At 44.4% G+C, this 26,883-nt stretch overlaps 2 protein-coding genes across 3 annotated transcripts in view; both read left to right on the top strand.

The window, feature by feature from the left end:
* Positions 1-10,479, top strand: part of gap43 (growth associated protein 43) — a gene marked incomplete at its 5' end in the record, with an annotated part of 35,778 nt that extends 25,299 nt beyond the window's left edge. Inside the window, 4 exons of the mRNA XM_083774104.1 lie at positions 860-1,073; positions 3,634-3,834; positions 4,953-5,231; positions 10,359-10,479. Coding sequence (XP_083630230.1) covers positions 860-1,073; positions 3,634-3,834; positions 4,953-5,231; positions 10,359-10,441 — 777 coding nt within the window. The 3' untranslated portion in view covers positions 10,442-10,479. The remainder of the gene's footprint in view (positions 1-859; positions 1,074-3,633; positions 3,835-4,952; positions 5,232-10,358) is intronic.
* The window catches only part of sidt2 (SID1 transmembrane family, member 2), a 94,898-nt gene that overhangs the window by 25,624 nt on the left and 42,391 nt on the right, over positions 1-26,883 (top strand). The window lies entirely within an intron of this gene.

The raw sequence follows: 26,883 nt of genomic DNA, 5'->3' as shown, positions 1-26,883 counted from the left end.
TAGTTTTTAGTCATATTTTAGTAATCTGCAAACTTTTAGTCTAGTTTTAGTTGACTACATATCGTCATGTTGGTGGACTAAAATCAGTGTCGTCGTAACGCAACGCATGATTTTGCAGACTAGCTACCAAAACAACGGAAGGTCGCAACGCATCTGTGACGTGCTGTGAGCTTGCTATTTTCAGAGCGTGACAACTGTACACAACCAAGCATAAAAGGACTGTTCTTAGTTCTACTGAAGGGCTTCTCCACAAGTCTAGTATTTTTAGTAGTTTTTATTTTGTCAATGAAATTGTCAATACTTAGCCAAGTCAGCCATATTTCTTTTGTATTAGGGCCACAGAAACTAAAACCCTAACCCTCGCGTTGTCCAAATTACTAACTCTAATCTCAGTCTTAACCGGCCACGTAAGTCCCCTAACCTCCTATCAGTCTTAACCGGCCACGTAAGTCCCCTAACCTCATATTAGTCTTAACCGGCCACGTAAGTCCCCTAACCTCATATCAGTCTTAACCGGCCACGTAAGTCCCCTAACCTCATATCAGTCTTAACCGGCCACGCAAGTCCCCTAACCTCATAACAGCCTTCACCGGCTACGTACTGTAAGTCAGTTTCACAATGTTTTCGCTGCGGCGGCAATAATTTCACTTCCTTTGTGTTCCTAATCGCAGCCAGTAGACTCCTACTGGCTCCATTGCATGGCCTTGATAAGTATGACGTACTGGTTGATATCGGTTGATACCATTCAAAGCAGGTGGTTTTGCTATGCTTTGCTGACGGCACTGTGTTCTCCTCACTCGTCCTCCTCCATGTTTGCTGACGACACTGTGCTCTCCTCTCCTGTCCTCCTCCTCACCAGGTGGAGAAGAGCGAGGATGCCGACCAGAAGATCGAGCAGGATGGAACGACGCCCCCCAGCAAACCCGAGGACAACAAGGCGCACAAGGCCGCCACCAAAATACAGGCCAGCTTCCGCGGACACATAACCCGGAAAAAGATGAACAAAGACGGAGAGGAGGAGGAGGAGGAGGAGAAAGACCCCGCCGTGAACAACCAGGAGGCAGAGGAGCAAGGTTGGTATCGTTAACACATTTGATGCTATAAGGGCAAATTAAAACCACTCTAAAAACACTCTAAACACAAATGAACCCAATCCGTGCTTTCCTCGAGACCTCTTTTGAAAAGGTATTAAGGCCGCCACGAGAAACACAAGATTTGATAAAAAATTAATTTACCTTTTTTTTAGCCTCAGTTAGCTTCCGCGGCTAACATCCAGACCTCTCATTGTAGAAACAGCGTACATGATAATCCGCGGTACACGTGCACGCGCACAGGGTTATTAGTCTTATTTGTGCTCAGAATTGCATAACATGCCATGTTTATAGCCTATTAATTATTAATCCAAGTCACGCTGATCTTCATCGCTGCTATGGGGATGATGGTCCATCCGTTCCCTACGCTTACCCTACAGAAACAACACTACATCACTGCCAGTGACCCGTTTTCTAAGCTTATTTTGCGGATTTTGCTGGCACTGGCACCACCCTCTGGCCTGGAAGGCTGGACAGTAATGTGTTCAAACTAACTAAATATAGGAGGAAAAAAATGAACTAAACCAAACTAAAATGAAAAAAAATCCCCGGTCTGGGCATACCCAATCTCTTGCTCTACCACTATGCGTTCACCATGAGGCATATGGTACAATGGTCCCTTCCACCGGAAAGGGCCCCGCCGTGGTTTAGTCTTGAGAGCGCACTTTGTGCTCCTCTGACGCCTATTGAATGTCTCACAACTAAACTGGACTCAATTAGCAAATCACACCCGATTATGTCTCACATTCACTGGGTCTGGGGGAAAATAGCTCGTATGTTTAACCCATTCTGACCTGAGATCAGATTCATACGAGGTTTCCACTGGACACACACTGGTCTGATGAACCCATTCTGACCTGAGATCAGATTGTAAAAATGTCAGTCGTTCTTCGATTTTTCAAAAAATGGCAGACCTACAAGCTCGTATCGCGCCACTCGGTGGCGCGATATGAGCTTGTAGATCTGCTATTTTTCAATAGCTAAAGCATAACATGATGCTGACACCAAAATGGGTGCCCGTTCAGAATGGGTTAAGTTCAATCCCCATCTCCATTGGTCAGCTGGCATCTGGCAAAATCCCAAACTTTGTATAGGTAAAACTAAAAAGCCCTTCCTCTGGGACCCATGGTATCGACGGGGTGTAAAGATTTTGGGAGACCTATACCAAGAAAACAATTTTAAATCATTTGAAGAATTAAAAACAGAATTTGGCCTACCACATAATCACTTCTGGCAGTACTTACAACTGAGACACCTATTGGAGAAAACCTTTGGTTCTCTCACATCACCCCCCCCCCCGGCCCCCCCCCCTAAAATTGACACAGTGGAGAGTATTTTTAAAATATTCGGATTGGGACATGAGGCTTCTACATACTATGCCATGTTACTAGATGCATCTGACCAGTGTAAATCCACACCCAAGTTGCCATGGGAAAGGGATTTAGGGATTACAATATCAGATGGTGACTGGGCTAGAATTCTTAGGAATGGAAGGAAAATGTCAAGAGAACTACGTGATTCAATTCAAAATTATAAATAGAATATATTGGACACCATCGAGACTGTTTAGGGTCGGCTTGACTGATGGTCCTGAATGCTGGAGGTGTCAGGATAGAGACGGTACACTTGTACACATGCTTTGGGGCTGTTCCAAAATTCAAGAATATTGGACCGCTATACATGAAAGACTGGAGAGAATAGCGGGCCTACACATTCCTTTCTCACCCAGTCTGTTCATTCTGGGGGATCCTGCCACATTGAGGCACGTTGCTCCTCCTTTAGCTGAATGGATACAAACGGCCATCATGTCAGTTAGGAGGCTGGTGGTCAAGGACTGGAAGGCCCCGTCTGCACCTGCACCGTCCCTCTGGGACGCCTCCATGGGACTATTGGCCGCATGCGAGCGACTGTCACACAGGCTGCTCAATAGACTGGACGACTATGACTCAAAACGGGGCTTTTACCATATGCATGTATCAGGACTCTGAATAGTTTCTAGCTCTGAGTGAGCTCTGAACAGGGCTGCAACGTTGGAAAAATATATTGAAGAAATGTCGGCCCAGGCCGTAGCGTAACGGTCTGGGCACCGGACTGGTGATCCAGTCGCGGTGTGCTGCGGGTTCGACTCCCGGACCCGACACGGCCTTTACCGCATGTCATCCCCCCATCTCTCTCCCGTTTCCTGTCAGCCTACTTTCTATCCCTTAAAAAATCAATAAAAAGGCGTAAGCCGCAAAAAAAAATCTTTAAAAAAAAAAAGAAAAAAAAAATGTCTGGAATTGGGGCTGGGGTGGACTGCGGGATATTTCTGTACATCTGTAGTATTGTATTGTTTTGTTTTGTTTTATTTTTGTTATGTGTTTGTGTTTTGTCTTTTGTTTTTTTGTGCATCTGTAGTATTGTATTGTTGTATTGTATTGTTTTGTGTATTTCTTTGGTTGTCTCTTGTCAATGTTTTATACATAATGGAAGAAAATAAATAAAGTACAAATCATGAAAATAAATAAAATAAATAAATCCCCAAACTGTTGTAACCTCGCAGAGGAGGAACAGGAGGAGGCCACGCCGGGAGGAGAGGAGGAGAAGAAGGCAGAGGAGAAGGAGGTGGCGCCCCCCGGGGGCGAGGAGCAGGAGAAGCCTGCCGAAGAGGAGAGCAAGAAGAAGGAGGCGGAGGAGTCGAGCCAGCAGGCCAAGAGCCCCCTGGTGGAGAAACCCGCTGCTGCAGCCACGTCTCCCGTACAAGGTTTGTTACTTATTTAAGCAATGTTACACGAGAGGGTGTGCATCTCTGTAATAGGGAACGCCTGTGTTGCTGCAGGAACAAGCCGATAGGCCAGTTCCATAAGCAGCGCAGAAGTATTGATTCCTAAAATCCTATAGTTTACTGAGACACTACACTGTCTCTCTGCATTCTATGATCCTATAGTTTACTGAGCCACTACACTGTCTCTCTGCATTCTATGATCCTATAGTTTACTGAGACACTACGTCTCTCTGCATTCTATGATCCTATAGTTTACTGAGAAACTACACTGTCTCTCTGCATTCTATGATCCTATAGTTTACTGAGACACTACACTGTCTCTCTGCATTCTATGATCATATAGTTTACTGAGCCACTACACTGTCTCTCTGTATTCTATGATCCTATAGTTTACTGAGACACTACATTGTCTTTCTGTATTCTATGATCCTATAGTTTACTGAGCCACTACACTGACTCTCTGCATTCTATGATCCTATAGTTTACTGAGCCACTACACTGTCTCTCTGCATTCTATGATCCTATAGTTTACTGAGACGCTACACTGTCTCTCTGCATTCTATGATCCTATAGTTTACTGAGCCACTACACTGTCTCTCTGCATTCTATGATCCTATAGTTTACTGAGACACTATCTCTGCATTCTATGATCCTATAGTTTACTGAGACACTACACTGTCTCTCTGCATTCTATGATCCTATAGTTTACTGAGACACTATCTCTGCATTCTATGATCCTATAGTTTACTGAGACACTACACTGTCTCTCTGCATTCTATGATCCTATAGTTTACTGAGGCACTACACTGTCTCTCTGCATTCTATGATCCTATAGTTTACTGAGACACTACACTGTCTCTCTGCATTCTATGATCCTATAGTTTACTGAGACACTACACTGTCTCTCTGCATTCTATAGTTTACAGAGCCACTACATTGTCTCTCTGCATTCTATGATCCTATCGTTTACTGAGACACTACATTGTCTCTCTGCATTCTATGATCCCGGACGGGTTTTGCAGGTTTTCATCATAGTAATCTGCGACCTATATGGTCGCAAAAATAATAATGAATAGTATTCACTGTGCTCCCGTTAGCGGCGGCAGCTCCTCCCGTAGCCTCCGAGCCCCAGAAGGAGGAGCCCCAGAAGGCGGAGGAGAAAGCTGAGGAGAAGCCCAAAGAGGTGGAGGAGGCCCCCCCGGCGGCGGCCACAGCGCCCCCTGTGGCCCAGGAGGAGGTGAAGCAGGAGGTGGAGAAGGTGAAGGAGGAGGTGGTGGAGGAGGAGGAGGCCAGACAAGCCGACGTGCCTTCTGCTGCTGCTGTCAGCCCGGCGGCCGAGAAGAGCCAGGAGACCAACCAAACGAAAGATGAACAAGGTATGGAGTCATTATCACATCACATAACGTCCAAATATGCATCACAACACGCCATCGTCATCGTCACATAACGACCAATTTGCAATTTAAAATGTAGGCATTTAGCAGATGCTCTTAACCCATTCAGGACGGGATCGAGCCCCTTTTGGTGTTTTAATCCAGAGCGATTTACATAGGCAAGAACAAACGCATGGTAATACATCAAATACATAGAAATAGTCATCAAGGATCAAAAGTAAGCCACGTAATATCTATGTATGAATGCACCATGTCTGTGTACATCTGTCTGTACGTATAGTATGTGTGTACGGCTGTAATCCACGTAGCTTGAGAACCGTTCGCCCCGCCAACTTCAAATTCAACACACGCGTTCCACACCCCCGCAGGGAGTGCAGTGTCAAGTCAGTTGGACCCACGGTTGTCCAGAACCACCACAAAAGACCTCTGCCCGGGCTCTGGACCGGGCCCCTGCCTAGGCTCCATATATGGAGCTGGCCTTTTCTGACATCACAACTTATAAGGGGACACAGAGAGACAGATACAGAATCTCTGGCTCTTATTTAGTATAGCCTCATGGAGATGGTTGCAGGTGTGGAGATAGGAGCTGGGAAACACCTGCGTTGAGGTGTGCTGTGGAGTGCTCTGGCACCCTCTAGTGGCGCTGACGGGCACAGAGCGCTCACAGCACATGGATGTGGAGGTGATGGGGAGCGAACTGTAACAGTTACGTCATGATAATGTACGATGAAAAGAGCTCCTCTCACTTCACACGGGGAGGGATTTTTAGTTTGTCATTTGCACCACAAACACAGACTGGGGGTGTAATTGAAATTGGTCCAGACATTCCATGTCCAGAGTGGGAAGCTGGTAATAATTGCTATACAGGAACGCAGCGAATCAGCCTGGAACCCATAGCTAGAACAAATGATCCAATCCATTTTCACTCATTTCATTTGTTGTCCGAAGGTTCTAAAAAACAAATGTGGTCCAGGTTTTAAAAAAGAAAATGTCGGGGTCCCCACAGGGCTCTGTACTTGGGTCCTCCCCGTCCTCCCCCCCCCTCTAGAACAAATAACTGATCTACAAGCTCACAGAGTGTCACAATCTCAACGAGCAGTGCTATATGAGCTGGTATACAGTCAAGGGTGTGTGTGCGCGTGCGTGCGTGTGCGTGTGTGTGTGTGTGTGCATCCGTGTGTGTGATGTGTCACATCACATCTCATCATGGAGCGCACGGCTCTCCTGTGACGCTGTGAGTGCACCAAGTTCACGGAGACGCTCACAATGTAATTACTTTCCTTTAAATAACTAATAAAGCTGGATAGATAGCGACCGGTAGGTGAGTTTTACCCCATAGCCTGCTTGGCAGCCATTAAATAGAAAACACTCCTGCCTCTTTACAGATTTAACGGTGGTTGGCAGCGCTCCACCGATGTGCTGCGCGCTGTGTGTGTGTGTGTGTGTGTGTCTGTGCGTGTGTGCATGCGTGCATGTGTGCGCACGTGCCGATATAAGATTAGAGTGCTTTGTGTCTGACTGTGGGTCTCTCGCCGACGAGACGCAAACTCTGCAAAGATGAAGACATGATGGAGCTGGAGACATGGAAGGTTGTCGGTGTGAATCTGCACCAGAGGCTGTCTTATCTGTATTCTGTGTACTGTGTGTGTTTGCCTTGTTTAGTGTAAGTTGCTCTGGTTAAAGGTTTTATAGGTAGCATTAGCCTATTTTTGAGGGGCGCTAAGCTATAGCCCCTCCTGTGCCCGGCAGGGTTTATTTGTGTAAACACAAACATTGAAGACGGAAATTATGATCGGGCAGAATTGAGATGATGTATGATGCTGTACGTATGATGATAAGCGCACCCCTCACTTCACACGGGTGTGATTTTTATCCCTCACCTCCTATATTCAGCTATAGTGTAGAAATCTTTGTCAATTTTCGTCTTACACAAATCCCAATTGACAATGAATGCAGAATTTGGTATGGGCTGGAAGGGCTTGTGATTGGGTGAGACGGGCCGTCAGTAAGTCAGTGTGGTAGGGAGCGTTGTGATTGGGTGAGACGGGCCGTCAGTAAGTCAGTGTGGTATGGAGCGCTCAGAGCCTATAGAGTAAGACAGAGTTACGACAACTCCGTTCACTTCATGGGGCCAGGCAGGCTCTTCTACATAGACTTCTACCGGAGGTTTACGGAATGCATTGGAGTCTATATTATATTGGCTCGCGTGGGAGGCATACTATGGTCCGACGGAGCATTGGTTCGAAGGAGCATTGGTCCGAGGTGCGCTGGGGGTCGGGAGAGGGTTGGGGTTAGGTTTAGGTGTGCTGCCCCGTGGGAGGTTAGGGTAAGGGTTTCAGGTAGGTTCTAGGTTGTCGTTCGGACCAATGCTCCGTCGGACCAAACACATGAACCCGGCTCGCGCGAGTACATGAACCACGTGACCAGGCCGTTTTCTGCCCCCTCAATGTCAACATTATGTCTTACAATATGGCTGTGGGAGTGAGCCACTGTGTTCATTGGTGGACACGAAGATTTATTCTGAGTCTATCAGGTCGCAACTCGGTCGGGCCTGAGTCGGCTCAAGCGAACTTTGCAACGCTCAACGCGACAACTCGGTCGCTTTATCTCGCTCGGTGGTGCCGATGGCCTTTACTGCATGTCTCTCCCCCATTTCCTGTCAGCCTACTGTCTGTTCCTCTATAAAAAATATAAAATAAAGGTGAAAGCCGAAAAAAATAATCTGATGCCGGCTCTTGTAGGCTACACTGGCGTGGTCAACAGATTGCAAAGCAGCTGTAGTCTGACATGCTATATAACATCACGGTGATGTCTGAGGGAATACCAGGCCCGGAGTTTATGAGGCCATGAAATGACTTTACCGCACAGCGGAACGGAACGTCAAACCTTGTGTATTTCTCTGTTCCAAGGACTCTGTCTGTCTGGACCTGACATGTCAGCCTAATGGAGACACCCCTGGCAGGCCTGTGTGTTGTGTGTGTGTGTGTGTGTGTGTGTGTGTGTGTGTGTGTGTGTGTGTGTGTGTGTGTGTGTGTGTGTGTGTGTGTGTGTGTGTGTGTGTGTGTGTCCGTGTCCGTGTCCGTCCGTGTGTGTGTTTGTCTTGGTGTCCCTAGTGTACACTGCACACGCACGCGCACGCACGCACACACACACACACACACACATTCATCAAACTACCATGAAAGTAGGTCAGCCAGGCCCAGTGTAGCCTCCCTGTTGTCATGGTTACCACCTCGGAGGGAAGACGAGGCTGCCCCCCCCCCCCCCCCCCCCACTGATAACAGGTGTTCTGATTCATACATGAATTATTGATGCACTCGACTGGTCATGATAATAACAGGACATGAATTATTAATGAGGCAGCGCTATATGGCTGGCCAGGAGACGGGTGTCACGGGCAAACATGACCCGTCACATTAACCGCAGGCCGTGGACAATATTACGTGGATTCAAGTTGTCGAGTCGCCGCATGGGGCTGATTTATTCGGTAACACGCGGTAAATGGTGCATTTATCCAACGGCGCTTTACAGAGATTGTGCATTACATTCACCCATTCACACACACATTCACACACCTTTACATAGATTGTGCATTACATTCACACACACACACACACACACACACACACACACACATTCACACACCTTCACATAGATTGTGCGGGTTTGGCTATCAAAGGGTAATTATTATAACTCGCGGCGCCGCGGGTTATGGCCATGGCTGGCGCCAAGGTTGTTAAACACAGACAAGACACAGAACATATGCTTGATATGTGTGTATGAGGCCTCCGAAAACATTGGAGTCAGCCTTGAATGTTTTTTTGACCCGTATACACAAGGACATTTTGAACGCTTTCAAATGACGGACGGGAGAATCACATCTCCGCTGACACCTGGACTGACAGATGATTGGCCGAGTGCTTTCATATGACTCATCCAATCACGACTAACGCATATAAAGTGCACACTTACACACACGCACATACGCTCACACGCTCACACGCACGCGCGTGCGCGCGCACGCACACACACACACACACACACACACACACACACACACACACACACACACACACCCCCCATCAACCCTATCTCTCCCTGGGAGATGATGTCATTCCCAATCCCTGATGTCTCTTTGTATTCACAGACTATGACATCATGCAGTGGTGACATCATCGCCTTCAGGGAACAATGGCTTTGAAATGGAACAATAGAAAGTACTAAAGTGTTAGAGTGCATCATTATGATGATGAACAACAGAATATATAAACTCACGTTTCCATTTCTTTATTGGTGCGTTTCGGCTATGAGCTTGGGCTTCCATATATAGGATTTTCGGTTTTTTCATGTCATATGAAAGCAGGGAATCATATAGCTTCAAATTGTGGTCTCTAACATTGCATATGCTACATCATGTTTAAGCATTCATTTCATATTTACATGTCGATTTAATTTATTTCAGACATCCTCTAGTTTCTATGTGAAGAGTCTGCTTGTGCTATTAACTCATTTTGGATATAAAGAAATAGTTAGTCTAGCCGCCATGTATCTAAAAGAGTCGCATTTATTAATTATTTTTGGATGTGCTACCTTTTTGGATTCATTTCTTTTTGTAATTCCTGCTTTTTTATGTATATCTGGGTTGAGCACGCCAAACCATTGCTCCAAACGACCTCCTTGTCTCATTTAGAATTATAAACTATTAACCCATTTAGGACGGGAACTCCTTTTGGGATATACTTGCAACATAATTCTTGTGTGGTTTTTGTAGGAATGCACCGATGCATACCGATCGGTATCGGACGATATTTTCCTGTCAATATCGTTATCGGAAAATTCAACTGACATTATTCGATGGCATCTCCTCTCCTCTCCTCTCCTCTCCTCTCCTCTCCTCTCCTCTCCTCTCCTCTCCTCTCCTCTCCTCTCCTCTCCTCTCCTCTCCTCTCCTCTCCTCTCCTCTCCCCTCCCCTCCCCTCCCCTCCCCTCCCCTCCCCTCCCCTCCCCTCCTCTCCTCTCCTCTCCTCTCCTCTCCTCTCCTCTCCTCTCCTCTCCTCTCCTCTCCTCTCCTCTCCTCTCCTCTCCCCTCCCCTCCCCTCCCCTCCCCAGGGGAGGAGTCCAAACCAGAGGAGGCGGTCCCAGCGGCAGAGGCGGCGGCGGCTGACTCCAAGGAGGTGCAAGACGTTGTTTAACGCAGAAAAAAAAGCAGCAACGGAAGAAGAAGAAGAAAAAAAAATTAATGAAGAATAATTAAGATGAAAACAACAAAAATCTAAAAAACGGTTGCCCTTCGCCTTCGCGACGCGAAGGCAGCCCATTTCTATTTGTTTGTCATTCTTTGTGTGGCGATGATTTTCTCATGTTGGGGGAGTTTCCAACGCGTTTTGGCGAGGACGATGCAAGGCTGCAGACACACACAGGCTGCACGCATACGCGCGTGTTTTGTCCCGTGTTCTGCGTCTTTGTCTGTGTTTTAATGGCCGCCCTGCAATGCAATTCCAATGAAAGTCACATGGTTCGACCAAACATTAACCCATTCTGACCGGGCACCCATTTTGGTGTCAGCATCATGTTATGCTTTAGCTATTTAAAAATAGCAGATCTACAAGCTCATATCGCGCCACCGAGTGGCGCGATACGAGCTTGTAGGTCTGCTATTTTTGAAAAATCGAAGAGCGACTGACATTTTTAGAATCTGATCTCAGGTCAGAATGGGTTCATCAGACCAGTGTGTGTCCGGCGGAAACCTCGTATGAATCTGATCTCAGGTCAGAATGGGTTAAACACAGACAGGACACAGAGCAGGTGTTCTGTATGTGTGTCTGCAGCCCGAATGATTTTGATGATGATTTTGATGATTATGACGGTGATAATGATGACGATGATGATGATGATGATGATGATGATGACAGTATGATTTGGCGTGTCTTTTGATATATATAAGTGAGTGAATCTGTGGTGGAATGAATCGGCTCATGTGGAAATGCACACATCTTAAAAAAGCGCTGCGAGTGTGCCATATATATAGCCTATAACAAGTGTATTTGCACTCGCAAAGTGCTGCCATAAATAGACCACGATTTTGTGAACACGAATCCGTATTTCTGCGTAAAAATGCGCGTGCACCAAAAAAATAAACAATCCGTTTTTTTTTTTTTTTTTAGATGCAACTGCCATTAAAAAAAAGGAGAAAAAAAAAGGCAAAGGCCCGGTGAGTAATGGAGAGGATGGCTATACAGTGAACTTATATAACACGTTGAATGGAAAATAGAATGTATTCATAAATGTTTGGGCATTTCAGATTTGGGCAACTTTTTTGTTGTCTTGAATCCAACACAACTATACGTCTAAAACATTGTGATCCTGCTTCAGTCTCTCGAGCGTTGACAGTGATTTTTTCAAGCCTTTGTCTATTAGTCTCATTCACGGTAAGGGAGCTATTTTAACCACTTTTACCCTGTGGCATCCCTGTTTTGGACATCATTATAGCTGGAAATTTTGAAGAAAAAGAAAACGTCATATAGATTCTTCGAAAATAGGCCATCCGCAATCTCACGGCACGTCGCGTCGTCAGCGGTTGCGGATCGGCTATTTTCAAAAACACTTTTGAAACATTTTTGAGAAGTTTTTAAAAATAGCATAGGTTTGAAGACCAGGTCACATGATAAACTATGGATTATCAGTTACAATTAAAGGGTGTTTCCCGGCCCAGTCGGTTACAATTAAAGGGTGTTACCGGCCATTTACCCCCGCCGAGCAAACACTAGCATGAACCATCGAACCAAGATGCATGATGGGAACTCTCCCTCTGAGAGGAACGTTTTTGGCAGTCACAGATGCATACCGAGGATGTGGCGGCTTCTTTTTGATGTCTTTTAGGTGTTGTTATGACCGTTTGATATGAATTGGAGAAAAAAATATATAAAGCTCTTGCACTGATGTTAAAAGAAGATTTAAAAAAAAAAAAAAGTTTAAAAAGTTAAGAAAACTCAAACAAAACGAGCAAAATCTAAAAAAAATAAACAAATTAAAATAAACTTTTCCTATGTTCCAGTGAGTGCAATGTCCAGTTTCAAAACTTATCAAGGAGTTAAGACTTGTGAGGAAAAAAAAATAAGAAAAAATAAAATGTCTGTTTTCAAAATAAAGCAAATGTGCCAATTACCATCACAACGGGTGGAGTGTGTTTGAAAACATCATTACTATTATATTTGTTAAATTGATTGAATGTTTTGTTAACAAATTGCAAAACAGAGGTAATTTTAAAAAGGATGACACAAAAAGCTCTCTCTCTCTCTCTCTCTCTCTCTCTCTCTCTCTCTCACACACACTCTCACACACACACACACACACACACACACACACACACACACACACACACACACACACGATCCACTGCATGCTGCCTCAGTGGCATTTTGAGTTTGTATTATTGTTGTTTTGAGGACAAACAGCCACTAGTAATATATTCTTAACATAATAGTATCAAAATTATGCTGTATAACACCTTCCATTGACTATCAACAAAGATCAGCAGAACTTAATTTATAAGGAGCATTTACAAAAAATAAAATAAATGCAACAGTGCAACAATTCGTTATAATAAGTAAAGTTTAGTTTTGTAATGTGGACTTCACACAATGTCACAGATTGTGCATAATTTAGTAGGACTGTCATTTTGTGAAGTGTGGTGCCACCCAGTGGATAAAACGGATACTGCACATGGTGGGATGTGTGTCTCAGAACGTTGCCCAAAAAAGGGATTATCTATTGTCTAACAGCCTAGGACATTTGCATACTATGTAGCCCAGTACAATAAAGTGTATTTACACTACTGTTACTGTTGAGGAGCCCTATAGCCCCTCCTCTGTCCAGCTTTGAGGGTTTGTGTAAACACAAACATTGAAGACAAAATTGGTTGAGAATGATATGACGTATGATGACGTACGATGATGAGTGTGCCCCTCGAGGGGCGCACTTATCATCGTACGTCATCACTTCACAAGTGTGATTTTTTTGTTTTTGTTTATGCCCAGCTTTTAGTGTGTGTCCCCAAACTTTGTCCTACACAAACATTAAATTCCCATTGACAATGAATGGATAATTTTACGTCATAGTCAAATTACGTCAAATTTTATAGTGTACTGTAAACACAAACATTCATTTGCATAAAACACATCATTGATGACAAGGTGAGGACGCAAATTGGCCGGAATGAGATGATGTATACGATGATAAGAGCGCCCCTCACTTCACACGGCTATTAGTGTAGATTTTCGTCCTGCACAAACATTAAATTCCCATTGACAATGAATAGAGAATTTACGTCGTATGTGTCTGAGCAAATCGGCTATTTTCGACCTAAAACAAAGATTCAATTCCCATTGACAATGCCATTGAGAATTTACGTCGTATGTTTCTGAGCAAATCGGTATTTTTGTCCTACACAAACATTACATTCCCATTGACAATGAATGGAGACTGTACGATAGTGTCCGTGCAAAATAGTGTCTAATTTACGTCATGATCGGTGTGCAATTATAAGAGCGCCCTCGATCACTTCACGCGGGTGTGTATTTTTATTGTACTCTTCACAGCTTGACCAGACCTTTCCATTTCACTACATTTCATCACATATCAATAGAGATGATGTAACACAAAGGAGCTCCTCCATGCATTTACTTAATAATGGAGTGAACAAAGCTTCTTAAAAAAAACATTCTAGGATGGAACCAACCGGGCAAGTTCTGTAGCACAGGGGTTAATTCCCAAGGACCCCCAAATTGACATTCATTAACCCGTGGACCCCCATTTGAAAAGATTTTCACGGCTCTAGCATGTGATTCTCAACCAGTTTAATTTCAAGGACCCTCAGTTTGACATGCATTAGTCTACGGACCACAATTTAATGGCATTTTTACTATCTCTGGGAGTCGGACCCCCAATTTATATTGTAAAATCAATGTTAATTTATCTCTGAAAGCGTACAAATGGAGCCAAATGGACTCGTAAGGGTCTTTGTACGCTCTTACAGACCAATAAGGGTCCATTTGGTTCCTAACTATCATTTAGCTGGGGACCCCCTGAAACTCCCTCAAGGACCCCTGGGGGTCCCCGGACCCCACTTTGGGAACCACTGCTGTAGCAGATACTTATTACATTAAAACCATCCTAGGGCCAGGCTATTTTCTGTTGACAAGGTTTGCTCATAGGGGGCGCTGTGGAGAAAAAGCACGTGAACAATAGTTCAGGAAGAACAGCTATACAAGTACAGGAAGTGATGCAGCCAGGGGTTCCATTTTAGGTATCAATAACAGTGGTTGGTGGTGGTTTGTCAAAGAGACTCTTTTAAGGCCAAGACTAAAACCACAATCATGAATTGATAAACCACAGAGTAGTGGGGCTGGAAAACTTTGAGATCTGAAGAAGAAACGTTTGGTCCAGGAACATTTCTGAGGGTTTAGCTCTGAATCCATTCAGAGCTTTTGGACAAAGGGGAACCTGCCATGGCCTCCTGGCTTGAATGTTGGGTGAGGAATATACTTTTAATAATTGTTATCTTTTTGAGCAATGCATTGAATCTTTTTATTTGATGACTTGGTTGATTTTTGGAAAATGGAAGATCTACAGTTTTTGGTTTGATTACTTTTGGGATAACTTTTTTGATACTTGCGTCATTGGAGACATATTGAAAGGAAGTTTATGTTGCAGTAGTTAAAAATCAGAGATGAACATTTTCATTTGTACTTTGAATAAAAATCACACCTGTGTGAAGTGAGCGGCGCTCTTATAATCGTGCATCATCATGACATAAAATAGACACCAACTGCGGCCATTCATTATCAATGGCATTTAATGTTTGTGTTGGGATAAACACTAGAAACTGGCCATTCATTATCAATGGCATTTAATGTTTGTGTTAGGACAATGTTTGTGTTTACTATCATTACAAACATTACAAACAACTCAGGTTGCAAGCAGCTCACACAAAAATATATTTCAGATGGGGGTAGGCAGTCATTTAGGGGAGAATGGGGAGAGCCATTGCAATTTGCAAAACAGACATTATAATTGCGTGAATTCACGCATTATAATTAAACGGCTTCTGCGCCAAATAAAAATTCTCTGACATTTCCGTTGTCTCCTATAGCCGATTTATGCTTCTATCCCTAAACTTATTTGCCATTTGTTACTATTTTGAAAAACATTTTCAAATGTTCAACTAGTAGATCTAGAATGCACTTTTAAAACAAATGAACACATGACACATAATGTATGTTTTATACAGCCTGCAGAGCAGGTCACTCAAACGTCTCGCTGCATATACTGTACATTGACGAGCGGGAGATTTATTTACCTTGCTTGATACGTTAACTTTGACTTACTTGACTTAAGCCCGTTGCTCCTCTAGGGTGCATAGGCCGTTGACAAATGTCCTCCATTTCACTCGGTTTTTAGCCGTTCTTTCGAGATCTCCCCAGTTAAGCCCTCTCTCTGCCATTTCTGCCTCGATACTTCTTCTCCAGCTGTTCCTGGGGCGACCTCGTTTCCTTTTTCCTTGGGGGTTCCATTTCAGGGCTTGTCTGGTGATGTTTGTCGCAGGTTTTCTGAGGGTGTGGCCAATCCAACTCCACTTTCTTTTTCGGATCTGTAAGTCAATGGGGTCCTGGCTTGTTCTTTTCCACAGGTCCACATTGCTTACTTTGTCCCTCCACCAGATGTGGAGGATTCTCCTGAGGCATGTGTTTGTAAATGTTTGCAGCCTGTGTGTTGTAAGTGTTGTTGTCCTCCAGGTCTCGGCTCCATACAGAAGCACTTGTTTCACACTGGAGTTGAAGATGCGCATTTTGGTGTTGATGGAGATGTTCTTTGAGCTCCAGATCCTCCTGAGCATGTTGAACACCACTCTAGCCTTGTTGGTTCTGCTTTTTATGTCAGCGTCTGTCCCTCCGGTGGTGTCCACAACACTGCCTAGGTAGGTAAAAGCTTCTACCTCCTCTAGGGCAGTGTTGTTCATATGGATAGGATTGGTGGTTTTGGCATGGATCTTGATCAACTGTGTTTTTGCTATATTGGGAGTGAGACCGAGTTTTATTGCAGTTTGTGAGAGTCTGTCTGTTTTCTCTTGCATCTGTGTATGTGTATGTGAAAGGAGGGCTATGTCATCCGCAAAATCAAGATCGTCCAGCTGTTCCCACATTGTCCACTGAATTCCATCTCTCCTCTCTGCGGTTGTTTCCCTCATGACCCAGTCGATTGCCAGGAGGAACAGGAATGGTGAAAGTAGGCAGCCCTGCTTGACGCCCGTCTTGACCTCGAAGCTCTGAGACAGCTGGCCTGCATGCATAACTTTGCATGAAGTTCCCTCGTATGAGTTCTTAATGAGGTTTATGATCTTGGTGGGGATTCCATAGTGGTCCATTAGTTAGTGTTGCCCTATCTAAACTGTCGAAAGCTTTCTCAAAGTCAATAAAGTTGATGTACAAGGACGTGTTCCATTCAATAGACTGTCCGATGATGAGGCGTAGTGTTGCTATTTGGTCTGTGCATGAGCGATTTTTCCTGAAACCTGCTTGTTGGTCCCGGAGCTTCTTGTCCACAGCTTCCTGGAGACGGTTAAGGATGATCCGATTGAAGATCTTACTGGGCACACACAGTAAGGTGATCCCTCTGTAGTTGTTGCATTTCCTTAGGTCACCCTTCTTTGGCAGCTTCACTATGTGACCCTCCGCCCATTCTGTGGGTGTATTTGATACGTTAACATGAACTTTCAATTTCATCCTGATAGATACGCTCTCTGTCTGTCTATCATACAGGTCATATTCCTGCTATAATGAATTAATACCAATCCGCAGTTAGAACATGTAGAAATGCACTTAAGCCTAGGTGTATTGATTGATTGATTGATTGTTTTTTCTTTATTTAAGTGTGGTGTGGACTTACACATTTACTTAAATTTTACATAAACAATGACAATGAACCGACATGACGATAAGATATTCACTCCAGCTCGCTAACCGACAGTGCCATCACGAGGCCAGTCATTTTCAATCATAACCATTGACTATGAATGACCCACTAATAAATCAATGCTTATAATAACCCCATACAATTACATTATTCATCTAATTATTATAACGTTCATCATGTCCAGCATTAGATATGCCACTCTGTTTTTATTCCGTCAGGATCCTCTTTCTTGACCCCTGTGGTTTTGTCACATGTACAGTATGTTACAAAACATACTCACATACTCATTATGTTCTGTGCCACGCCATAATTGTGTGCAGCCTATATAGCGTTGCAGTTCCGCCCCCTTTCATGACGACGACAGGCCCAGGAAATAATTCCCCATGCATTTTTCCCATAGACATTTCAAAAAGTATTTATTTAAAGATCTGTAAGCCTCGAACAAAGCCAACTCGGATCGTGACAAATGTTCATCTGTTTCATCCCTTGTTCTAATTCTAATATCGTCTGCCTTCTCACAGAAAACTACAAAATGGAGGCATGCATGAAAAAGAACAAGGTGAGCACAGTAGGACAAACAGGATATTAACAAAGCACACACACACACACACACACACACACACACACACACACACACACACACGGTTACTATACTTTGGTCCGACGGAGCATTGGTCCGATCGAGAACCTACCTCAAACCCTCACCCTAACCCTAACCTCCCCTGGGACAGACACCTAAACCTAACCCCAACCCTCTCCCGACCCCCAGCGCACCTCACCCTAACCCTAACCTCCCCTGGGGCAGACACCTAAACCTAACCCCAACCCTCTCCCGACCCCCAGCGCACCTCACCCTAACCCTAACCTCCCCTGGGGCAGACACCTAAACCTAACCCCAACCCTCTCCCGACCCCCAGCGCACCTCAGATGCTCCGTCGGATCATAGTATGCCTCCACACACACGGCTCAGTTAGCATTGCAGAAATTGTTTGTTTCTGTATTTTTTCCTAATTGATTTAAACCTCATATAAGCCGGCACACAGCATCTTGTGGTCTACAGGTATTGCATATCCCATTGTTTTCAAATGCATACTCAATGCCCCAGCATATACTGGGGGGAACATTCATCCAAAAGAAAGAGAAAAGAGTTAAGGACTAGAAACATTTAAAAAAATCAGGGAAGCATACATGCGGACAACGTGTCAGCTGGTATGCACAGCAGCAGGTGTGGTGTAGTGTAGTAGTGAATGGACAAAATGGACTCCCTCTCTCGTTCTTTGATGCAAGGCTGGTTGTTTAAAAAAACTAAAAAGGAGCCGAACTGCCAAAGCGAGCCTCATTCACTGACCTCACACGGAGGTCAACGGCTCATAGTACAGATGTGCTAGCTGGTATGCACAGCAGCAGGTGTGGTGTAGTGTAGTAGTGAATGGACAAAATGGACTCCCTCTCTCGTTCTTTGATGCAAGGCTGGTTGTTTAAAAAAACTAAAAAGGAGCCGAACTGCCAAAGCGAGCCTCATTCACTGACCTCACACGGAGGTCAACGGCTCATAGTACAGATGTGCTGTAGCGTTAGCCTCCATCCTCCTCCAGGTGTCCACCTCTGGCAAGCGAGCGCTAGCCTGGTTCCCAGCCTGATTCGCTGCGCTCCGTCAATTTGTTTTGTCACTCCGGTATTAGTCTGTCCAGCCTCCTGGTCAGTCTGGCCAGCCTCCTGTTTTGAGTTTAGTTAATAATAAGGGGAAGTCGCAGGGCAACAGCAGTAGCTGTGTGGGATGAGTTTAGTGAATGATAAGGGGACGTTGCAGGACAACAGCAGTAGCTGTGTGGGATGAGTTTAGTGAATGATAAGGGGACGTTGCAGGACAACAGCAGTAGCTGTGTGGGGAGAGTTTAGTGAATGATAAGGGGACGTCGCAGGACAACAGCAGTAGCTGTGTGGGATGAGTTTAGTGAATGATAAGGGGACGTTGCAGGACAACAGCAGTAGCTGTGTGGGGTGAGTTATGTGAATGATAAGGGGACGTTGCAGGACAACAGCAGTAGCTGTAAGCTGTGTGAGGTGAGTTTAGTGAATGATAAGGGGACATTGCAGGGCATCAGCAGTAGCTGTGTGAGGTGAGTTTAGTGAATGATAAGGGGACATTGCAGGGCATCAGCAGTAGCTGTGTGGGGTGAGTTTAGTGAATGATAAGGGGACATTGCAGCCAGGACAACAGCAGTAGCTGCGCATTGATATGACGTCCCATTTGTCCCAACCCGCACCACAGACCAATCGCCAATCGGAAGCATTGAGTGTACTATTCGAGTGTATGTCCTGCCTGCCTTGGAGATTTTAGAGACTTAAGTTTCCAGATAGCGAAGTGACAAAACAAATTCATGGAACACAGCGAATCAGCCTGTAAACCAGGCTAAGTGAGGGCAACCTTCACACTTTCCCGGGATACAAAATGTGTTGACTCACAGGGCTAGCCAAGTAGCTGGCTAGTGAAATGCCTGCAGAGAATATGTAGGACAGATGGACACTTTTACTAGAGTTGTACTACTACTAGGAATAGAGTGCACGAGACGAGCACCCTCCTTGCACTAGCTCAGGGAGGGCAGTCACAATTGGAACCTGCTTAGTAAGGAGTGATGGCCTGTATGCCAGAGATTTGAGACAGGAGAGTGGATTTTTTGTGCAACACCGTCTTTATATAAAGTAGAAATGATATATGGCACACATACATGCATGGGACAGAAATGTCACAGTAATTAAACAAGCAGCAAAACAAAGGGCAATCAATCCACTCAGGTGATTCCTCTGCACCATCGGCCATGCCAGAAAGGCACACATCTGTACAGGTACATATATACACACATAGAGGCAATGAACCGAGGGCCCCGGTACTAGACTGCAAGGGCAGGAACCTAGTCTCTTCTGTCTCGTGCGCGTTCCCGGTCCTGAGGGAAATTAAAATTGAATTCGAAATCAAGACTGAAACTAAAATCAAAATCAAAAGGACATCCTGGGCAAGGCCTCTCATGCCCGACGGCACGTGGAAAGGTGCACGAGCAAACACACATGGCAGTGTCCAAACGACAGTGGTCAGGATTCCAGCGGTCCCATATTTGCGGGCACTTAAGTAATGAAAATTTAAATTTAAACAAAAAATAAAATATAATATATAATATACATATATATATATACACACCACACACACCAAAGAAAAAACGTTTCTTAATTAGATCAGTCAGCACAGAGTCAAACCCGCTCGACCGAAGGCAGTCCCCGAGAGGAAGTGACGGTCCTAGGGGACGTCACACTCATACCTATACATGGCGCACCCGAGACTCCCCCCGCCCAAGCCCAGGGCCCCCCCCTCTTCCCCCTAGAGCTCAACACTTACACCCGCACGTCTTGTTCACCCTAGCCTCCTTCATCAAGGCTAGCCGCCGTATGGAGGCGGTAGCGCGATTCAACTGCCTACGGATTCCCCCCAGTGACGCCGAGTCTAGACTGGAAGAGGTCGCGCTCTCGGTGACGCCCAGCAGCGCTAACGACCACACGGCCTTTCTGTTACAGGAGGCTGCCCGAGCGTGGCTCTACGGTGTTACCCAATATTGGAGAGGCACTACCGGGACAGGGTCAACACACTCCTTTTGATGCTTCATCGCCAGTCCTGTCCGAACCCCGAGGACCACTGGGATGCGGCGTGTACGCTGGCGCAGCATGACCTCGGATCCTCCCTATCCCCTGGCACCGCTCATGTTATCAAGCAGCACATCCCCTTCGCCTTCTGGACCCCTCCTTCGCAACCTCTGGAACCGCCGGCCCCTCCTCTTCCCCCTCCCCCTGTCTCCCCGGTCCCCGCCCACGTCGCCGCGGCGACCAACCCCGACGCCACCCTCTCCGGAGTCAGCTCGGTCGACCCGCCACCACGGTCCCTGTTCCATATCCACTCATCACAAGACCCACCCGAGCTCAGGTCTTTCACCTCCGCCAGACCCACCCTCATCATAGGGGATTCCAACCTCACCAGCCTCCCGACGGTGTCTGACCCATCCGTCCAGATAGAGGTTTTCCTAGATTCCTCTCTGCCACGCCCACATGCCCACAGCATCCTAGGCTGGGTGAGCGACCCATGCATGGAGACGAAACGGGTGTTACTGGCCTTCGGACCTGACCCCGACGAAACCCTGTCGACAAGAAATACCGATCTCATGACCAGGAGCCTCTGGTCGATCGCCCGTCTGAAATTCCCCCTTGCCACGTTGTTCTTCGCCCTCACCCCCTGCCCCGACAGCCTCTCCAGCGACGCGCAGTCGGCCATCGCCATGACCAACGAATTCATGAGCCACTTCAACCATATTCCAGCCATCCCCAGAGACCGTTTGTTTACGGAGAGAGGAAACGCGCGGTGGAAACCCATCACAGGCTACGCCGTCTGGCGGTGGTGGCAAACCGCTCTCCGAAGTTAAACGCCACACCCCCACAGACCATCACATGACCAGGACTCCCATCCACTTAACCGTTTTTTTCCCCCCTCTCTCCTCTTATTCCTTTTCTTATTACTCTACTATTCTTCTCCTTCCTTTTCCACTGGAGGACCAAACAAGGGTCCGTACTACAACCGCCCAGCGGAACGACCACTACCTACCTCACACGTAAGGAAGGCTACATATTCCACCTCAGACCTTTGTTTTTTAATTAATAGACACAGGTCCACTATCTTTTTTTTCACGAACGCGCCAGGATATCTATGTCACATAACCCCGTTCTCTACGTGATTTTAATTATAACCATTCTATGAACTGATATCGACAGCACCCTATGTCGCCCTTCGGCTTGATTCCTAGAAAACTGCTAAGAGCTGTGAGAAAAATAACAACATCATACACTGGCGGATCGGCCAATTTTATTTCTCAATCTTCTCTGTCTAAAAACGACACTGCCATAGGAAAAAATTTCGCTCTAGGATGCTCTAACAGGACCGGACGAAACTGCTATTAACTGAGCAAAGACACAACAGCTATGGCGACACCACCGCGGGCCTTGCCCGGGCTGGTGTGCGACACTCGAGATTACTTAACTCCTCCCACCGATCCTGTCAAACTCCATCCGAGACTCTCTGCGCACGCACGCTGGCGGACCGGCTATTTTATTTTATCTTAATTTATTATAATTAATTAATTAAATTATTATTATTAATTTATTATTATTAATATTAATTTATCATTATCATTATTATTATTATTATTATTATTATTACCATTATTATTATCATTATTATTCTTCTTCTTCTTATTATTCCATTGCATTAATTCTCAAACTTCTCTGTCTAACAACGACAACACTACATGACTCCTTCGCTCCGGGACGCTCTAAAGACGGGACCGGACGAAACCGCTATAGGACCGGGCGGCAAAAAATTAATATAAAAAACGACTACTGGGACGACATCGCCGAGGGCCCTCACTGTTGCCCGGGTGTCGCTTCGCGACACCTAGGGTTAGTCGACTACCGCCCAGCCACGTCTCTCTGGTAAAACCTAGGCGCTGGCAGGTCGGCTAGGCTCTCTGTCAGTAGACATGTGTATCGGCGTGCCCCAGTTCCGTTTCCTATCGGACCTGTGGTCGGTTGGCCTCACCGGCCACTTGTCTTGTTTCCCCCGGTTTTCGTACGGAATATCTCTTCGACAATCCCCTACCCAGCCTGACGATGACATGTCGAGAGCAGTGCACGCTCGTGGATCTGCTATATTCCCGCCCCGTTGGGCTTCTTGCACTCACCGCGGACCCTGCCCTGACCCTAACCTCCCACGTGGCCACGCGCCTGAAACCTAACCGATCGTCTTCTCCCTCTAAACTTAACCCTAACCCGTGGAGGACTATAACGTTGTCCACTTCCCGAACCCTAACCCTAACCCTAGAATTCCCTTTTTTATTTTACACATTTATATTCTCCATTCCCCCATTTTTTAAATGTTCTAATCATAGCTTTGAAGAGGTATGTTGCGGGTGCGGGCATGTGTGCGCATGTACACACGCATTCACGCTTGCACGCACGCACTCACGCGCGCACACACACACACACACACACACACACACACACACACACACACACACACACACACACACAGACTATATTGCACACAGTCAGATCTATGTTTTTGTTCATCACTAAAATCAGCTGCAAATCTTGAGAATAATATTTCAACATATATTATGTTATGTTCATTACACAGTACATATGTAATATATGTATGTACCTATATTTTACATACTGTCTGTGAGTGCTTCTGTGAATTGTGATGTACATTATGGCCTGTACTGACTGGATGAATGTAGGACCTGAGGACTTGAGAAAAAAAGGTTTGAACTGATGCTATTGCTACTATGTTTGTATTTCAGTGAATGTATTGAACAAATGCAGGGCTGGGTTTCTTAAAAGCATTTATTTTTATTTTTTTGCATTTAGTTCTGTCCGATGCGCTTCTCTAAATGGCTGTCTTTGTTGTCAGCCGTGGAAAATATGCGCTTTATATTTCTGCAGAAATGGTTGAACGTTCTTTTGTAGCAGAGCAGAGATCAGAAATCGTTTGACAAGAGTCGCTGTCAACTTCACAGCCCGAGTGGTTCAGTCAGTGCAAAAAGTCAGTGCAAAAAGTGGTCCACGGACCGCCGGAGATCCTTGAGGGGCTTCCAGGGGCTTCCCCAACTAAAAATGTGGAACGTTTCAACCAATTCAATGTGATACTTCAACGATTCAAAATGATAATTATAAATAAATAAAAACAATATTGAATCATTTTTGTAATGTTTTTCACAACACAAAATGTCCTTACGGCAGTCCCTAGCATTTTGGGGGGTTTGGGGGTCCTTCGCATATTTGAGAACCACTGATTTAGCAGCTGGCTTTCTTGTCTAGTCTATAGAGGCAGAAAAGCAGAGGAGAACGGGGTTCAGAATCATCCACACAGGTTGATTTAATCTATGATTTATAGATTATTGCTGCAGATCCATACACTTAGATTGAGTATTTATTCATTCATATACGAGTATTAAAAACCAAAAGCAGATGAATGATGTGCTGAAATCCTTTATTAAGAAACATCTGGAACATTTCATTCTTTGCACGGCAGTGAATAAAACATGTGCTTCTGCTCCGTCTCCTCCTAATGCACGCTCTACTGCTGTCTGTCTGTCTGTCTGTCTGTCTGTCTGCCCACGACTGGGAATATGGGTTGAGTTTTGACATCCACATATAAATTCTATTGTATTGTCTCATTTGAAAACGGCTTTTGATTTGAATGAAATCTAGAATTATTAGTGTTATTAGAGGTGAATAAAGATTGATAAGTGCCATTAAAAGAGAGCTGTTGACTTTCATTTCACGTGTCATAATTGAGATCCCTTTTTTGTGTGCATTACATACAATATATTCACATACTGTACACAGGTGGCACGCGTGCGCACACACACATGGGGATATAGCCCTGCACCTGTATAAAGAAATAACTGAAGTTTTAATTTAATAAAACATTTGTTTACAATTTGTTTCGTTTTCAGTTTCCTTTCCTCTTAAATGTGATCTGCATAGCACACACACACACACACACACACACACACACACACACACACACACACACACACACACACACACACATAGCATAGGCCAAATTCCAATAGCCAAGATCTCGGCCACTAGCTCACTCACACTCCAGCATGGCAAATTATGATGAAAATGTCGACCTGTCGACCTGCCGAAATATGTGACCACCTTGTTGTCTTGATGTCTTCACACAACTTACATGGAAATCTTTAAATACCTCTAGGTTGAACTCTACTAATGAACAAACTGCAACGATTTACATTTGGACATAGATCATGTTATTGTCTACACGATTGTCACATATTTCAACAGGTCACCATAATTTCACCGCAACAGACACCCATTTAATGGCATTTCTATCTCTGGAACCCCAATTTATATAGTAGGCCTATAAAATCAATGATAGCTCGCCAGATGTAGCATATTGGGTGGCCTATAATGAATGTGGCTGTATAATAGTCATCATTGCCATCTAGTGGCTGTTATAGCACATATCACTACATCCCTTTTTCTTTCAATGTAAAATCACAACAAAACACTTTTAAACATTTCTGTTGAACTCTGTGAAATTACACAACTCTTCTCATCATCTTCCCTATCTACTGCTGTTGAACATAGAGCTCGGAAAACACAATCATTTTACGCTGTGCACAAGTACCGGACTGTACCGGTATGTAGGATGAAACAATAAAGCACCTTGTTGAACCTCAGGGTAATATCAATACAAAGTCTTTATTTTAAAAAACAAAACACACACACACACACACACACACACACACACACACATGACACCGTAAATATATATACAAAGATGAATAAAATAAAGGACCGAAATCGCGAGATAGTCAGGCTAGTCATTAAAAAAAAGTATTTCACAGATCTTGATTTGATTGTTCGCTGTGAAAAAGGAACAACAAGGTGATAAAGAACAGCAGAGGAAAGAAATCAATACTAGTGTTGCCATGGAAGGCCATGGAACCCTATGGGAAGCCGTTTAGGCCATAAATGCATAGTCAACTCGCACATACATGTATACTTCTCTTGCACATACATATATATTGGTACTTCACTTGCACATATATGCATATCTCACATACACATACATGCATACTTCACTTGCACATACATATATATTGGTACTTCACTTGCACATACATGCATATCTCACATACACATACATGCATACTTCACTTGCACATACATATATATTGGTACTTCACTTGCACATACATGCATATCTCACATACACATACATGCATACTTCACTTGCACATACATACATTTAGGTACTTCACTTGCACATACATACATAATTAATTCGCACATACATACATACTTCACTTGCAAATACATACATACTTCATTCACACATACATAAATACTTCACTTGCTTCATTCACACATACATAAATACTTCACTTGTACATACATACATACATACTGCATTCGCACATATATAAATATTTCACCTGCACATGCATGCATACTTCACTTGTACATACATACACACTTCATTCACACATATATAAATACTTCATTCACACATATATACATACTTCATTCACACATATATAAATACTTCATTCACACATATATACATACTTCATTCACACATATATAAATACTTCATTCACACATATATACATACTTCATTCACACATATATAAATACTTCATTCACACATATATACATACTTCATTCACACATATATAAATACTTCATTCACACATATATACATACTTCATTCACACATATATAAATACAATCGCCCCTTTACCAACTCGCCCCTTTACAGTTAATTTAGTATTTACTGTATTTCCCTATAGCTCCCTCTCTGAAATCTGAAATTATCTTGTATACAGATTTATTTGATTGTATAGTAGTCGATATAATATACAAAATTAAGAAAGATTAACTGACACAGTTATTATAAGTGACTGCTTAATTAAGTTAATTTTTAATAGGACCTTCTAGCAGTTAATTTCGTTAAAGAAACACATTTCTTCCATGTAAAGCCCATGTTTTGTATAGTGTGTGTGTGTGTGTGTGTGTGTGTGTGTGTGTGTGT

This window comes from Protomyctophum parallelum, assembly GCF_964188405.1.
Source record: "Protomyctophum parallelum genome assembly, chromosome: 9".
NCBI classification, from domain to species: Eukaryota; Metazoa; Chordata; class Actinopteri; order Myctophiformes; family Myctophidae; genus Protomyctophum; species Protomyctophum parallelum.
The sequence above is the reverse complement of the archived record's forward strand: the minus strand, read 5'-3'. Positions and strand labels throughout refer to the sequence as shown.